Source organism: Notechis scutatus, chromosome 6 (genome assembly GCF_049901735.1).
Source record: "Notechis scutatus isolate UNSWTSFEM ecotype Mainland chromosome 6, rNotScu1.2, whole genome shotgun sequence".
NCBI lineage: Eukaryota > Metazoa > Chordata > Lepidosauria > Squamata > Elapidae > Notechis > Notechis scutatus.
In genome coordinates this window covers 16217704-16236689 of record NC_142014.1, presented here as the reverse complement: position 1 = coordinate 16236689, position 18986 = coordinate 16217704, and the positions used below count along the sequence as shown (strand labels likewise).

General features: G+C 32.8%; 1 protein-coding gene across 4 annotated transcripts in view; it reads right to left on the bottom strand.

Annotated features, from left to right (window-relative positions):
• Positions 1–18986, bottom strand: part of BRD1 (bromodomain containing 1) — a 49511-nt gene that overhangs the window by 12362 nt on the left and 18163 nt on the right. For 2 of the 4 annotated variants that reach the window (XM_026669016.2, XM_087969429.1), the window contains exons 5-8: positions 16772–16900; positions 12541–12853; positions 10351–10611; positions 6835–7323 (exon numbers count right to left, since the gene is read on the bottom strand). In XM_026669016.2, the coding sequence (XP_026524801.1) occupies positions 6835–7323; positions 10351–10611; positions 12541–12853; positions 16772–16900 (1192 nt within the window). Of the gene's footprint in view, positions 1–1487; positions 1745–6834; positions 7324–10350; positions 10612–12540; positions 12854–16771; positions 16901–18986 lie in introns of those variants that run through there. The other 2 variants (XM_026669018.2, XM_026669017.2) reach the window with 2 other exon arrangements.

The window sequence follows — 18986 nt, the reverse complement described above, 5'->3', positions numbered from 1 at the left end:
TCTATCTATAGTTCTATTCATATTTTGGGTTAGCTGACAGGCTATTTTAAGATATTGACTTAAAACAATGAAGAAGGAAAACAATCTAGAAAATGTATACTGCTGATATTGCAAACAATTTTGGAAAATTTCAAGGACTGCCCTGCCAGGAAACTGATGGACTTCCACATCTAAATTCAACTTCTGCCTATCACATGTTCTGTCACGTCTACCTAAAACATGTCCCAATCCATAAGTCTTCGATTCAAGGGCTTATTAACTTCCCTTGATTTTTGCATGTATGTATGCATATGTCAGTGTGTATATATATTTTCACACTTCATTCTTTGGTATAGCTAGATAAAACAACATTCATAACACAAAATCAGCTGTTAATTTGATTTTAAGAAAACAACAGTCTATGACATTTAACTGAGATTATTATTATTTGTTAAAAATACCCATAAAGTCTACTTTCCTTCTAAAGAATCAAGCTTTTACCTATTCAATATCATGCCACAGGAAGCTAATTAAAGATTTATTTTTGTATTACCACTGTTCCATATAGTAACTCTATTAGCATTCAGGCATATAAAATTTAAGGGACAATGTATGCATATGCATGTGAAATCAGGAGGTTGAAGTAAGTAATTGTAACAGCAATTATAGATATTTTCCTTATAGGAGCAGAACTGCATTTATTTTAATGAATTGTTTTATTGACATTACACAAACACACACACAAATGATTTTTACTTGAGAGTGCGTTACCACAAACCTAAAACTGTATTGTATTGAAGATGAGAATATGATGAAAAAAGGTTTAATTATGTTAACAAAGCCTTTTGAAATGTAAATAACTAAATAAACTTGTGATTACTAGAGTAGTGTTCTCTACTGATCCCTCTCTCAAAACAAAATAAGCAAAATATTTTTTTAAAAATGCAAGCACAGCCACATAAGCAAGCATAAATACAGGAAACATAAAGGTGAAATTATTAACATTTGTAAAGTCCGACGTGAGATACTGAATTTAGGAAAATTATGCCCATCTACTTTAAATAGCATGAAGCTACTTTACTTGTTTTTTTGGGTAACTGGAGCACCACAAGGATTAGGTTAGCTTATGTAGATATTAGCTAAGTTATAAAATGTAAGTAATTTCAACGATTTTTTACAACTCAAGAGCTTGTGTAAAAATGTGTATGCATAAAACCGTGCTTTATTTTCTTTAAAAAAACAAACCAAACTATTAGTGTCTTTATTACATGCTGTGTGAATATTCATACCATATGCAACGAATAAAGTGGAAAATTGTTAAACTATTGGTGAAGTCTAAATCTGGGCCGATGGAAGATTGAATTAGTTTGCAGAGGAATGATAATGGAAAGGAACATTCTTAACCAATCAACCCACAAGTAAAATATCTAAGATAAGAATTCTGGGGATTGGTAAACCTCCAGCCAATTTATGTCACATAGATTGCAACATACAATTTTATAACTTACGGAGATGGGAAAATATACTGAATGAAGAGCATAGGTTCATATATATCAAAGAGTTCCTCCAACAGTGTTCAAGATACAGATTTTGTTATAAGGATGGCTGATGTCTCCAACATGATCCAAAATAATTACTTGAAATGTAATTGTCTTTCTGCGTTCCAAAATGATCATTACATTGAATTCCAGTCCGTGTTCAGGATAATAGAAAATAATTAGGATCCAAATAGATAAATAGTCAGCATATTAGTTAATATGAGAACCTGGAAGACAGTGAAAAAGCCATTTAGTCTCACTGAAAGGAAAAGAGCTTGATATAAATAAGCCCTCCTCCCAGTAGTTTTCAGAGCAAGATCAGCAAAACTATGCAAATTATCCATGTATTTTACTAGTTCTTTATTATATGTTTAACCTATCTTAAGAGAAGAGTTCTCTGGGTAAGTGATAAAGCTATTAAAAGAATACAAAATAGTAAAAACAGATAAAATGGACTGAAAGAGTCTCTTTTGAATCTGCTGCTCATGATTGATATTGGTATCAGCAGAAAATGTTAAGGTATTTTAATAAAAATCATGGGCTGATTTTGGAGGAGGGCAGATTTCTTTTCCCAAAACAAAATGATAATGATACTTGTGCATTTATTTCTATATTTAATAGTCAATATTAGTAAATTTGCCTTATGCCACAATAGTAGAGAGAAAAATGTTAGTGATGAAAACCTAAGAAACTATCCTGAGCATTTATGGTGTATGGTAACACATTTAAGATTACTAGAAGCTACTAATTCATTCAGCATACATAAAGGAAAAACACATTTGTTTTGAATTTAGCTAAAATTACTTAATTTAGTTCTAAATTTCTATTTAAAACTTATATAAGTATTTAAAAATGTTCAAGGAAAGCAGATAAACCATAGAATGAATGTTGATAAAAGAATGTCCTAGGAATGTAAATAATAGATAAGAAATTGGATCTATTAAGCAGTTGATACTAGATAAGAAACTGAACTTATAAAGCAGTTTAAATATATATGAATTTACTTTGATAATGCATGATTTTAGGCAAGATATTTTTAAAAATATGGCCTGATACTGTCAATTGTTCAAAGAGAAAGAAAGATATTCTTTGTGCACCTTTATCATTTATATTGTTTTTTACAAAAGAAAGATGACTTTTTTTTATATTAGGCACATTTGCTACATTTGCTTTACTATGTTTGGTAATAATGAGTTCTGGCAATCAGAACACAAAGACGTAGAACTTTTCTAATACAAAAAAGATTGCATAGTTGTTGGAAATCCAGATATATCCTTATCATTTTTTTTTCAAGACAGCAGGAATCACTGTTATTACCCAACTTTAATATTTATTTAACAATCTTGTTTGATAAAAAATGAGAATAGTTATACTAAATTTGCTTTCTTTATATGAGATTAAGTACAATGGGTATTAACCTTGAAATCCTTTTCCTGGAATGCAGATCACAAGCCCTGGACTTAGTCTTTATTCATTTCTACATACCACTTAACAATTACGGGGTCGCTTTAATTAACGGGTCTGTTTTAAATATCTCTCTGTACTTTAAAAAAAAATTATTCAGTTCAACTAAACTAGTTGAACTAATTTATCTATATGGGAATGAATAGGAAAGTGAAGCTACCCTTCAAACACCAGAAAAAGTAACAATATTATATTTATAGAAAACACATTAGCAGCACCTATCAGCAAAGCCTCTGCGCATGCGTACACATATGGAGACAAGTAGGGGGAATACCTGAAAGGGAAAAAAAAATCCTCTGGGGGGATATGGTCATTTTAACACTTTAACAAGGAGGGGGATTCTGCTTACACCAATGTGCTCTGCAAGAATGCCTTTCAAATGCTTTGCATTCCCTGTTTGTCTTGTGAGCTTATTTAACTTCAAGGGCATTAGAATATTTTGTTCTTGTTTAGAAGTATCCGTTTTCTATACATGCATTGTACAAAATAACTCCTTCCTTTTAAAAAAATGTTTAACAAGACATTGCAAGAGATGTTCTCCACAACTGTACATATTGCTCTAGAGGGTTAGTTTGTTAGTTGGAGGATTAAGTTATTAGAAAGCATTGTGCACTAAAATGTCTGCCAGAAAAGTGTGTCAAACATGCTTATTTTACAAAAAGGCAAACTGATAAGGCTGAACACAAATCTGTTTCCAAAGATCCTGAACACAAAGCAGAATGGAAGTCTAGAAAGTAAATGTATTTAATCTTTATCCACAAATATATAGGGAACATCCCCACAGAGAACACAGGAACCACTCATTCAGTATTTATCCAATCCTAGGAAGCTAGTGCTTTATATATTGAAGTACTCCTCCTGAATCCTCAACTTTATAAATTTGTTTATATTATCTATCCTCGGGTCATACTCTTTAGGTCTCAACTGCTGATGCACTTGTGAACACAGGGAAGCTGCAACTCACCCCATCAATCTCTCCTTCTATATGCCTTTTTGGTCCTTTGCCATCCTGCGCCCCACCCCAGCTGACTTTTGACACTCTCTTCTTGATCCTGTTGGCAAGACATGTCCAGTCTGATGTTGGGCCATATGGAGCTGGCTTCACCGGGGGGAAAAGAAAAAAAAGTAAAGCAGGTCCTCCCTGAGCCCCCACACGCACCAAAATGCCATGCTCCTCCTGGGCTTATGGGGCTGGCTTTGCGACCGTGAAAAGGGGGGTGGGAATAAAGGCACAAAGCATCCTCACTCTGAGCAAGAGTGGGGCACAGGGGTATTTCTTTGCCAAGAGCTTCTAAGGCTGGCTTTGCACTGAGAAAACCCCAGTTTTGCAATCTTAGCCAGATACAGCCAATATGCCCTTAAAGCACTTTGCCTCTATCTCGCTAAGGGAAAAGCTGTTTTGGCTTTTCCTTTTCTAGCAATAGAATGGGTGCTATGAAATGAGTGCTGGCCGAGGTGCCTGAACTGCAATCATGGTGTGTGTGTGTGTGTGCGCGCGCGCTTGTGTATGCTGTAACAGCAATGACTTTTGAGAACGGGCATAAGTTTCCTTTTGATCAGTGAATGAATGGTCTGTGAACGAGTTTTAGGAGGCACTTTGTAAATATATTAGAAAACTGAAGTTCTGAGGAAAAATAAAATGGTCTTTCCTCCCAACTATATAGTACAAGTATATATTTCAAATATAAACTATGCCTAGAAATATTGGTAATGACAGTAATAATTATAGAGCAGTTGGAAATACTTTTTTCCTCTACATTTCACTGGAACATTTCTCGTAATTGTCACAAAACCATAATACCAAACAACAAAATTGCTTACTATAAAATGCATTCCCAGTAACCAAATCCTTACATAAAGACACAATACAGTAGCGTGGATTTAGAGTTCTGTTTCAATCTTAAATATCATTGATTCAATGGAATCAAAGCATGATTCAATCCAACATATACTGGCTTAAATCCAATATGCTGCTTTGATCATACTTGAGGACTTCTATAGAATGCAGGTAAAAATGGATTAAAAATCATGTCACTCAAATCATAACTGAAGCAATAAAATTCACTTAATATAAATCATAGCACTATGTTATTTCAGAGAAAGATCATTACTCCTACTTGTAAAATAATTATGTGCCCTGTTATTATCAGAAACAGAATAGAATAGTTCTTTGATGGTTCAATACATGCAGGTATGAAGCATCAAATTTAAAAGCATTGTTCACCAAGTACAATTCTCCTTTTGTATTTTCAGGAAGGCAGTAAAAGTTGTCATTATTTTTTGTCTTTCTAAAACAGTAAAGCAATTTAAATAAACAGCTGCATGAAATATAAAAATTATATCTATATGTAAGAAGCTCAAATATTTTAAAAGTTTACCTGAGCAGCTTTTTCAAAATCCTATTATATTAGGTCAAGATAATGATCATGTGCCATGAAGTTATCATATATATTTTTTAACCCACCTCTATGGCACTTGCAAAACATTCCATACACGGATAGTCAGATCTCTAAATTGCAAACAAACCCCAAATCTCACAACACAGCTCAGGAATACCTCTGGCACCAACCATCAATTGTGTTAAGTCTTTTAACAAGTGTAATACATTATACTTTAATAAAATAAAACAAAAATCCCAAAATGAAAGATGAAAAATAACCCTTTTGTGTAGCATAACATATTGTATCATAATTATATAGTAAGGTGGAAAAAAACAGCTCTTTTCTCCCTATAGCTACAGAAAGTGATTCATTCCTAGAGTGGAAATATTTTAACAGGAGTTCTAAGAAACTTGCACCTTAACCTTAAGGTCCACAGATTTAGAGGATACATGCAACCTGAAAATACAGTATAAAAACAGTGTAAAAGCAACAAGAGATGCTGAACAGTCAGCCTGTCATTATTATTTTGGTTCACAGATCCGAATTCAAAGATAGCATTCATAGTTTCTAAACAGGAACTTATGTAAGTTTACATCCAGAAATAAAAACAACTATCAACTATTTTATCCTTATTAAAACACGGACTTCTTGCATTCATTTTATATTGATTGGTAGACTCTGAATACTAAAATAACTGATTATCATGATATAAGTCATTTGTTTTCAGGAATAAAAAGTCAAATAAATTTGCAGACAGCACATTTGTATGTAACAATATCTAGAAAACAGCACACGTTCCACAACATTTCTAATCAAGCATTCTGACTTTAATGAGACATAAAATGCTTTGTCATACATTAATTTCTATCACATTAGAGCTTATGAAAATAGGTTTAATTATCTATACTAAAATTAAACATAGTAATTAAGATGTCTTCTATCCACTCACTTGTAAAAATTTCAGATTAGTATTATCAATACCGAGGACATCTATTTTTTAGCTTTCATTAGAAGCACTGCATAAAAAATACTCACAGAAAATACAAAATCTATTTAATAGTCCTGCAAAAGCACTTGAAGAAACATTATCTATACCTACAACTAAATATAAAGATGTATAGATATATACACATACATTTTCATGGAATTCATCTCCCTCCAAAAAAGAAAGACATATTAAATTGTTACATGGACATGGATATATTTTGCAGTTGAATTTTAAATAAAGTAATTTCTATTCATTAGAAACAAAGGGAACTATATAAAGTCAGGAAGCCACAGATTTCAAGAGCAGACCAAAAATCTATCGTGCCAAAAAGTAGAGCTAGACATTAATAAAAGAAAATTAACCTGATGAAGATACACCAAATAAATCACATTCTGTATTTATATTGTTAATTTAATATAAATGACCTACTATATTTAACAGTTATCTAGGCTACCTTCAAAAAGTAGGTAAAGCAAATGTTTACCTGTATCCAGACGCTTTACAGGGGACTCATCATCCACCTCAGAATCTCCACATGCACTCCTTGATCTTTTCCTGGGCTGCAGTAGTGTCTCCAACCTTGGAAGGACTACAGACAAAAAGGTTTTGGTCCCTAGCTGTGGAGAAGTTGGCTGGGTTTCAGTGTTCTTTGCAGACTTTGGGGGGCTTACACTTTTCGATTTGCAGAAGAGAATTGATGTACGTCTGTTTACATCAGTTGATGACTCAGCTACAGCAGAAACAGTCGACTCACTGAGATTACTGTCAAGTAAATGTTCTGGAGTGTGTCCGTTTATTTCTTTCTCAATGGAAGTACTACACAATTCATTGTCAAATTTTACTCTTTTGTAAAATTTATTCTGCTCTGGATTGAGTTCTACTGGTTTGAGGGTTGGTGGCTCTGAATTAGTCTCCGAGTTTGAAGGAAGAGGTAATGCATCTGATGGTTCAAGTTTAGGGGGAGATTTATCTCCTGAAAAAATTAATAAAGTTGTTTTTTTGAAAACTGGTAATTATAAGAGCTACTACATAAAACTTAGTATCAAATATGTAGCCCGCAGTAAATATTGTTTGATACAAAGTAAAGCATCTCATGTAGGTAAACTTTAAACAAACTATCTATCCTAGTTAATGCCTAAATTTATGTGGGAATAATGTAAAAGTTAAAAAAGATTGGCTTTAATATTCAGTGTCATTATTTGGGAATAGAAACTCTCACTGGAACCAATATTATGAATTCTTTGTGTTATGGACACAATGATTTGAATGTTTAATTATTAGATGTATACCACAATATTCTTGCCTTAAATACAAAAGTATTTCTACTTCAGTATATGTACTTTTTATGTATTTTCCTTTTTTAACTGTTCTTAACTAAAATAATAGGGGTTAAATTAATGCATTTAGAAAGCAATATTATAAATATGACAAATTTTCAGTTTGATTAAATTAAAATACTTTGGCAGAACACATTAAAACATTTTAGAGAACTAATTCTTTTTTATCTTCTATTTATCTATTTATAAGTGATATTTTAGAGATTCTTTTCAGAAGTTTTGTATCAGGAATTTTAGAATATTTTAGAATTTTCTTACTTCATTTTCAAATACAGGTATTCCTGCTATCAATGGTAACTGGGACTGGGAACTTCATCACTAAGCGACCCAATCATAAGGTGTGACATTACATGACCACTTGACAGGAGTTCCAGCAATTCTAGTTGCCATTGTTAGGTGAATACCACACAACTGTGTTGTGCCACGATTATGTGTTTGCCATTTGCTATCTGCTGCTGGCTTCCCATTGACTTTCCTTGTTAGAAGCCAGTAGTGAAAATCACAAATGGCAACCACGTGATTGCAGGAATGCTGCAGTGGCTGCAATTACAAGGATCCATCTTAAATCCCTCTCATTAAGTGCATCATAATTTCAAATGGATACTAAATCAGACTACCTATATTACAAGCATAAAACTGACTAGATAAAATATAAACAAGGTAGCTATTTCTATAATTTTCCAGTTAGTATCTCAGTCTGGCTATATTACTGTGGGTGCTTTGTGTGTAGACAACAAACCCCAAAATCCCAGATAACAGCTTACAAGTTAGTCTTCATATGATATCTGCCCTACACATACTGAAATTACTGAACAATTTAACCAAATGTATTAATGTACAATTTTATTAATAAATTTATTTGAATATCATCTTCAGATGTTAACCTCTATGAAAATTTGGCTGAGGAAATAATTTCAGAGCATACTGTTTGTTCCTTAACCTTTTTATTTTATCTTGCAAAAGCTTAAAAACCCTCCACCATAAAACTTTATTTCACATTTAAACAATCAACTTGATTATTTTGAAATTTTATATTTTATAAAGGGGGGTGTTTACATTCCTACCAATTAAATAATTTGAAACACAGTGCACTGGAAGATCAGGGACAGCTGATAGTTTACTAAGTATATGGCCACGACAGATAACAATATTACTATCCAATACACCTTTAGGGCATACATACTTTTAGAGAAATATTAGTAATTGTATAATCTCTGTGACAGAATAAGAAAGGCACAGCCATCTGAATCCCACCAAAGGAATGTAATTGAATTTAATAGCCGTAATTTCCATACTGTTCTGTATACCAAAATATTTTGCCACCTTATTTTATGCTTATCTTTTTGACCTATTCTTATTGTTTCTCTTCAAATAACACCATTCAAGTTGGAATATAGTTAGAGTAATTTTTAGATTTAATCAACATACTTTAAGAAATTTGCGATCAGAATTTTTCTAAAGGAAAAAACTGGCCTTTTGTAATGAAATTAGAATTCGTCACTGTTTTATTCATATGGTAATTCATTTTACTGCTATGTGAAATTTGGTTATTATACTATTAATAATGATTGCTATGTAGAATGTTATCAGCAGCTTCAGCCTAAAAAAAACTAAACAAGGCTACATATGTATGGCTATTTTTTTTAAAAAAGTCTCATTTATCTTTTATTGTGCCAGAATGCAATTTGCATTCAAAACCGTGGTTTACACTTCACAAACTATAATACTAGAAATGAAAGTTGAAGGGGGGAAAATGTAACATCTGAATCCTTCTTCTTACTCTCCTCATGTCAATTGTTGTCAACTATTAAATCTGGAAAGTATCAGGTTAAAAACGGTCTTCTGGAAAAAAAATCTTGCGTCTTCTATCTTTATGACTTAGAACAACAATTTGGATTTTTTTTTAACCTGTTCACCTCTCCCATTAAACTGGCTATGACACCACCAACAACCTCTTAGAGATTATAAATTAATAAGGAATCAACTTGATTTCTAAATATTTAGTATTGTGATTGCGGGTCTGTCTTGGATGTCCTTTCTTTTGCTTTCTATAACATCTGAGGTTTCTATTTACAACATTTTCCCTACTTTTTAGATAAAATGTAAAGATATTGCTAAAACATTTTGTATTTCAGTCTCCTCTAGTATTGAACATATTTACAATTCTCCTTGCAGAAAACTAACATTTTGGAAACTGCACTCTTACATATATTACCTGAGAGTAATCTCTACAAAAGAGAACATATTTTTATTTTGAATAAAAATGCATGGAGTTGCTCTGCAAGTTTATTAAATGCATCAACAAATTTATGATAAAGCATTAAAAGTTAATTTAGGTATTAATAGTGACCACTAAAATATTTCTAAAATCTCCATTCCCCTCCCCTAAAAACAATACGGGGAAAGAAGAATATTTCTTCTCATGGGTTCAGAATTTACCATTTAAATATACTGTTTGATTCTGGATAAGGAAAAACAGAAAAACAGATCATTTCAAGCTACCGGTATATTTATTTAGTAACAAAACATACCCCTTATGCTCCTATTTAGAACTGTTTTGGACTTCTAAAACTTTACAGCTAATAGTAAATTAGCTCTTCTATCCACCCCCAACCTTCTCCCACTGAATGTACTATTATGATTTAAATCAAGATGTCTCTTACCTTCTTCTTCACTTTCGTGTTCCACTACCGCATTTTCTTCTTCAAAACTTCCAATACCTGATTCAATTTGAGGGGACTGATGATGTTGCTGACTTATCTTGCTGCGAATCAAGTTAATTTCCTTTTTTAGAAGCTTTGCTCGTTTGCTCCGAGACCCGCTGGATTTCATTGCACAAGTGAGATCAAGTTTTTCCAACAATTCTTTCAGCTGCTCTTCCAAAGACATGTGCACTCTGTTGGCAGGATTCAGTAACCTATCCACTGAATTGAAACATAGGCATTTACAATACTTTTCTATAGTATGAGGAACAGCATGACTCTGCTGCACAATGATAATCAATAAAACCAAAGCTATTAGGTTGCTATTTCAATTGACTTACGCTGCAAACACTAAACATCATCCCATGTTAATACCTGAAGTTTTATCCTAGTTATTATTATAAAACATTAAATCTCCTTATGCCTTTGTTGAATGATTTTGCTGGCATAAAAAGCTGGGTGGCATACATTTCAGATTCAATTCTTGGTACCTTAAGAACAGATAATACTGCCACTCGATAGGTAACTATGATTTCATCTGGCAATCAATTAACTTAAAACATAAACTTGATATATTGATTGCTATAAAATTCATTCTTCCAGCAGCAATCCAATATGGAGTATACTACTACCAATGAGAGCATCACTTTTTCAAATCCAATTCACAGACAAAAACCACATTGCACATAATATTTTTACTCCTGAAGCACAGCACAAATAGTTGCCACTTACTCCATTGCAAGGTAAGAACTGGTCAATCTAACCTCTGCCTTAAAGTTAATGTTCAAATCAAAGCTTTTAATTTTAAGCAGCCAAAAATGACTTTCTGTATCACTCATGCAGTTTGATTCTTGTATCTCAAAGTATTACTTCAATGTTTTCAACATGTGTCACATGGTGTTAGAGCACACAGGCTATATATATATCCATGATTATCCAAGACACAAAGCAGCCTCAAGCAAAGACCATTTCATTTTATTTTCATAGTACAAAGCTCTATAGCAATAAAGGCCTCCATCCAGTCTATTAAAAGAAAGTACAATTAATTTCTGGAAGAGACATTTATATCTAATACAGCCCTGAATTAAGTTCAACTTTATTCCAAAAATTATGAACACTTAAAATCTTGGGGAGGCACTTACTTACATGATGCAAAACATAATTTATTTACTGAGAAAGGACTAGTGGAATAATGTAAGATGAATTAGGCAATCACTAATTCTTTACAAGTCTACTAAAATGTATTAGTGTGAGCTGCCATTATGCTTTTGTTTTCCACTAGTATTCAAGTAGAAATTCATATTAATTGTATAAACAGTACAAAGATAAGATCCAAGGTTTGACTGTTGAGCCTTAAACAAAAGAATGTTTTTTTCTTGAAACATCACGTAAAGTAACTGAAAAATTGTTACTATAGCAGTCCTAGTAAACAAACCATATTTTCTGAAAGGATAAATGTAATACTAAATATAATATTAAATTTAAGGAAAGAATTTACAGCAAAGAAAAATTCCTCTGGAAAACTCACCTTCCCTGCCTTGTGAATTTAGGTTTAGCAACTCTGTATTAGAAAAATCTAGTGCAATCCTATTGCTTGCCCAATAAATATATGATGTGATTAAAAGCTATTAATTAAAAATATATGTAAAATAAGATACTCTTCCATTTATAACATTAATTGATGCACACCTGCTTACACCAATCATTCTCTCTCACACATACAAACCAGTTTGGGATATATAGAGACATTATCTTCCAACAGAAAGAACAGTAAATAAATATAAAGATGACAATTTGGGAAGAAACAATAGGAAGGGAAATAGATAGCAAATAGTCTCTTCCAAGCAGCAGTTCAAAAGCACATAATACAACATAGAGATACTTCAAATAGTGTCTCATATTTTCCTTTTTTTTAATTAATAATAATCCATCCACATCACCCTTCAATTTTAAATGCAGAACTAATTTTAAAACAATTTATGGTACAGGATTGTTTTTATGTAGAGTTAATTATGTACAACTATTGCCTAAGAATGTAGAAGAACATGCCTGAAAGTGTTCACTTACTGTGTAGAATATACATGCAAAAATATGTTGGTTCATACAAAGACATGAAAATATTGCTGCAATAGTTGACATTTATCTCCTTACCATCTTCCCAGGTAAAAGGTGGAGGAGATTCAAGTTTCGGCCGTTCAGGTAAGTGCATTCCAGTTTCATTATTATATCCAATTGCTTCAGCATCTCTTCTAGCTTGTCTTAAAACAACACCTCCTTGATCTCTTAACCGCACCGCAGCCCTGTAGAATATTGTGTCTTTTGCATTGTACTTCAGACAGTTCTCAATAATAAGGTTGAAATCTTCTTCAAACTCATCGATATTTTTATAACCTTGGCCATCTAACCGTTTTCTCATAGTAGAAAAATCCATGGGATGTTTGATGTGATCCAAATAATCAGGAACCTGAAATACAGATTTTAAATATAAGACATGTAGATAGGATGTATGGATAGATAATTACGGGAATGCATGAAACCAAACATGTATTTGTTCCATGCACTGAACACACTGTAGCTCAGAAGTTACACCATTTTAGTACAGGCGTGGGGTGGGGAGTGGGATGTTGTAGTTTCAATTCAGATGAATCAACCAACCCTGCAAGATGTTAATCATTCTGGTTTTTACCAAGAGAAATCTGGAGGGGTCTTATAGGATAAATAGAACAAGGCTGCTACATTTTGTACTTATTGCATGTCTTGTCTGACCATCTTACTCCAATCTTCCCTCCTCCTTAGCTGCATGTTGCCATTCCTTCTCTGTCATTTAAATTCCAGGAGCGAATATTTAACTGATCAGCAACACTTCCCAATAATCCCATGATTTCCTTTTCTTTGCTTCTTTTTGTTGAGTGTTACTACCTGAATAGCACTCCTAGTGCCACTCGTGTCCAAGTAGCCAGCCCACTTTCCCACAATCATCCCAATGCTTTCCCTTTCTTCCCTTAGACTTTGCATGCTACATCATTCCACTGACCTCTCTTTTTTCTACTGTCAACATTCTGGACAACAGTCCGTGTCCGAACATGTTTGTTTCAGTCTGAACATAGGCTGTGCAAAACCACCAGTTCTATCCATAGAATATTCTTATATGCACTTTGAATAATATAACTGAAATTCAAAATATTGTTTTGAAAAGCTGCAATTGATTATTAGAAAATATTAAGAAAAACCAAAATGGCCTGATTTTAATTTACATTTTTTTGACATTTAGAACTTGACTCTTGCATCTTATTCGAAGCATCCTATATTTAAATGCATCTGTTTTGTTTCAAAGTGAGTTTAACCTAATTAAGTTATTTTAACATTTAAGCCTGGATTTCCAAGGAAGAAATGGTGAACAAAGCAACTTGGTTTGAAGTGAAGCAAATAACCATAGCGGAATGAAAAGTCAGCGAGTAGACTGCCTTCTTTGTAATTTGTCTCCAGACAAGGAGTGGAATTGAAATCACTCACAGGTGTTTGAAACAGTTGTTCCTCACAAGGGAACCATGAGATAGCAGACCCTGGTGGGTTTAGAACTCTGGGAGATAAAGGAATAGTCATCTTGCTCAAACCACGGCTTTGGTGCCTCAAAAGAATACTGGGTTTGCATATGTCTTAAAATCATTTTTGGAAACTTTTTGTTAACTAGTTTTAAGCTATTAGAAACCTTTGGATTTTGTAACGCTGAGTTACCTTTAATCCTTAGTGAAAGAAGTTTCAAATATAAATTTAAGGATTTAATTTTTTTTTCTGGAATAAGAAGCAAAAGGGTGATTACGGGTAACCCTCAATTTATGATCATTCATGTAATGACTGTTCAAAGATGGAATGGGACTGAAAAAAAAACTGATTAATGACTGGTTCTCGCACTTATGACTGTTGCAGCTTTCATGGTCAAATGATTGAAATTTGACTGCTTGGAAACCAGCGTGTATTGACAACGGTTCCCAGGATCGTGTGATCACCATTTGCAACCTTCCAAGAGAGCTTACAATAAGCAAAATCAATGGGAAAGCCAGATTCACTTAACAATTATATCACTTGCTTAACAATGATGATCCCTTTATGAATTATGGCAAAAAATTGGGCAGCATTCACTTAACAATTGTATCACTTAGCGATGAAGCTTCAAATCTCAATGCTGGTCATGAGGACTGTGAATCTTTGATGTTAGAAAGCTGTAAATGGATTAACAATCCATATAAATTCAAAATAAGATTTTGGAAATAATTATAAGAAATCTTTCCTGTGCGAAAATTGTTTTGAACTCTTAAAAAAGCGTAAGATAAGATTTTTTTTAAAAAATCCTGGATTGCAACTGTTTGTTTAGTGATTGTTCAAAGTAATCACGGTGCTGAAAAAAGTCTGGTCCATGCACTTACAACCAATCCTCACACCTATAACCATTGCAAAACCTCTATGTTCACATGATGCAATTTGGGGCTTGGCAACCATCTCATTTATGATTGATCGCAGTGTCCTAAGATCATGCTATTGTAACTGATGGCTTTTCTGCTGTTTTCAGGAGAATTTCACAAGAATAGGCTTGCAGTTATGATTATGGAGTTTACTTCAACTGCAGCTTTGCTTAAATAACCATGATAATTCACTAAATGACCATAATTATGATCATAAAATCAGGTCCGACTTGACTTACAATCATGACTTACAATCATAATGCCTGAAATTCTTTTCCCAATTGTAGTCCTTAGTCCAGGACTATTTGTAGATAAAAGTAAACAAAACTAAAGATTACAATTGGAGAACACACAACCTGACTTACTAACAGTGAACGAAGCAAAATCTTTTAAAACATACTGAAGGATGTTTTTCAACAATGGACCCAGAAGTTTAATTTTAAGTGTGTCTTCCTCTATAGATGGACTATGTTTAAAAATGCTACAGAAAAGAATCAAGTATTACCTGACAGGATTGAGACTGATTTGAAAATGAATTTAAAAATTATGTTACAGGAATGACGTGGAAAAAAATGTCACACTGAACATGCAAAAGAAGTGAACTATTGTCTTAATAATAAAAAATAATAATAAAAACAGATAAAAGCCAATAGAGTGACCTTGATAATTTTCCTATAATGAATTTACCAAAAAAAGGCTTGTTGAAACTTTGAAGAATGGTATGAGAAGGGACAAAGAAAAAAATGGAACAAAATATTATTTGAAGGGATTGGATTAAGAACAAGACAGCAGTAAATGGAATGAATATAAAGTTACTTTATTTGATTAAGACTATTCAAATAGATATGTGATTATCTGTGGTTAACCCTTAATGGACTTTTGCTGAAATCAGGACAGCTATGACTATATTTTATGAATTTGTTATAGATAAGAGATGGGATATGGAAGAGACTATTTGTTGTATTTTAAAAGAAGGCAAGGTTATTAAAAAAAATTATACTGTGATGAAGGGGGAAGTCATTTCTTTATACATTTTTTTCTTTTTCTTTACGATATTCTTATTATTACCTTTATTGTCAGAGCACAACATATGTACACTGAGATTAGCTGACCCTCCCTTCATGCACCCCCTTCCCTAACTCACAGTGTGGACAGAAGTCCCTAACCCAGACCCAATCTTATTACCCTATGTGATCGTGTTGTACAACGTGCCAGCCCCAGAAGTTTGTCATACTATGTTGACATCAAGTTATTTTCCATTCAGAAGTCTGACAGGCCACGGGTAGAAACTGTTCTTCAACCTGTTGTTGCGGCTGGCTATGCTTCTATATCTCCTACCCAATGGTAGGAGAGTGAAGAAGTGCTCACTGGGGGTGTGAGTCGTCCCTGAGAATGTTCCTCACTCTTCTAAGGCAGCGAGCCCTAGCGATGTCATCCAGTGGTATCAGGGAATAGCCCACGATGTTTTGTACTGTGCTCACCACCCTCTGTAGTGTCTTTCTGTCTGCGGCTGTCAAGCCAGCATACCACACCGTAATGCAATATACAATTCTTATTTTTCTTTCATTTAATTTTTATTTTTTTTACTTTTCTTTTTTCTTTTCTTCACCTTCTATTTTTTTCTGTTTATTTTTCTAGGTTTGAATTAGATATTGATATTATAAATCTTTAGTAAAATTATTTTTAAAAACATTTAAGTCAAATAATCCAGAACTATGTATTCAAAATATTAATCTTAGATTTATATACCTTCAGAATTTAAGTAGCTATTGAAACAATTTAGCTTTTCTCTTTCTAAATTTAATGTAGTTAAATTGTATTTTATTAAACTTTTTTACAGTCAAAACAATGACAGATGTTATGTCTGTTATATTTTACTGCATCAATGAATTCTTCGGTATATCAGAAATGTTTAATTTTACCTCTTTAAGATTCACTGGTTGAGCAAATATACGAGTAGAATCCTTTTCTTGTAGCTGGTCCAGTACTGAACGCATTAATACAGTAAATGGAGTCAGTTGAAGCTCCATGGCAACCTGTTCCACTTTGATCTGCACAATGAAGGACAATTATAATCTATCTTATCATCAAAATACAATCACTGGCTACTTTGCTGCTATAATAAATCAAGATTAAAGCTCAAACCTATTAAAACTACACATAGTGATAAATTCTACCATTGTAATAATACTTTCACAATGAAGTTATAGGCAGAAGGAATACGCATATGTGCATAATTTTATAATAGCACAAGAAAATAGATAACATGAATTAATTGCAGAAATTATTTATTTTACATTTACTTGGTCAGTTTGGATTTAATTACATGCATTGTAATGTACTTGATCATTTAACAAATTCAACTGTGGAGTTTACGAATAAAGATTGTTAAACCTGGTAAGAGGCAAACTGACATGTAGGAGTACATCTGACATGTAATTATAATGCTCTCTTAAAAGATTTGTAAACGTCACCCTACTTAATCTTGGTATTGATTAAAAAGGAGAGAATCTATTTTTTTTAGTTTGATTTTTAAAGCTATCAATTCTGAAACATAACAAAAAAATAACCATGCAATAGTAATTATATATTGAATATTCAGATTTCCCGTTCTTTCCCAGCAAATAATTATGTTTTTCTACAATTTTTTTAAAAAATAAATGATTTAGCAGATATGATGATACAGGCATCATTAATATATAGTACATATTGATAAAAGAAGAATGATTCTTTCCTTCTTTCTCTGAAAATAGATTATTAAAAATATTTATTAAGCTTAACCAAAATTCAACTTCATTAGAAATATATATATTAAAGCAAACTTAATTCTCTAAGTAGCAATCTTTTATGTTGTACCACTCATATGCAAGAGTGAATCCCTATAGTTGCAGTAGTGGAAAACACTATTGTTGGGGTAAGCAACATTATGCAAAATATAGAAAGGAAATAAGAAATAATTAGCCAAAGAAATACCAACATAAGTATACTTCCTCATATTTTAATAAATTTGCAAACCCTCCCTGAATCTACTAGGTCCATATACCAATTCATACATTGTTTTTGTTTTTTAAACTTACTTCTGACCTTCTTGAAGAGCTTATTAATTCCAGCCAACCATGACTTCTACTTCCCCTATCTCTCAGCTAATTCACATTCTTAATTACAAATAGTTTCTGTATAACAACTGCTTTAGACGTGAACCAAGCATTATAGTTATGATGGTGATGCAAAAGTAGCTTTGCAATCATTGCCTACATTTAGATTTTCACAGCATTTTTCACATTTACCATTACTGTCAGTTAGTACACATTGTTCTGTGCCTTACCCATCCCCCCAAGAATAGACAGATCACTTAAACAAGCTATTACAACCTGACAATACAGCGCATCCCTAAAAATACTAACTTCCTTAACTGGTTGGCAGCAACTGCCTAAAATTAACAATTAATCAGTTTCACACTAAAGGCTTTTGTTAGGTTTCCTAGGGACCTAATGTTTCCTAGTTGCTTAGTTTCCATGTGTATTCCTTGCTGTCTTCTAATTCAATCCTCTCCAATGAATGTAAATACAAACATTAATTCTATTTTTGCTAATTATCACAGCATTGCAGTAAGCATTCCAAAGGGTGGGGAGTGGGGAAAAGATGCTGTAAGATTTTTTCCTTTTTACTTGTTGAGTAAAACTTATTTACGAGGTTAGTTCTGAAAGCCTTCCTGGCTATATTTAGCTGACGTGGCCATTTAGGTTTCTATCCTTTTGATGCTATATAGCAAAGGAAAATTGAAATAAAATCCTAACAACAGTTGTGGTCATGTGTTTTTTACTTAATTACCACTTTGTTAATGACTGAGTTGCTGGTTCCAATTACGGTCACTTATGTGGACATTTGTAGTTAGCTAACAATATGACCTTTATTCACTCTTTATATAACCAAATCACCTCAATATATTTCTTTTGTACTGATCACTCACTTTTGTTTTCAATTTATGTTAATTAAATACTTTCATTGTTAATTTTATCTAGTTTTGGTTTACCAGACACACACCTAAGTAATCTATTTCCATTCATTCAACATACTATTCAGCTTCTCTTTTAAGCCATACCTAATTCTCCTTTTCTAATACAATGGACAGAAGCA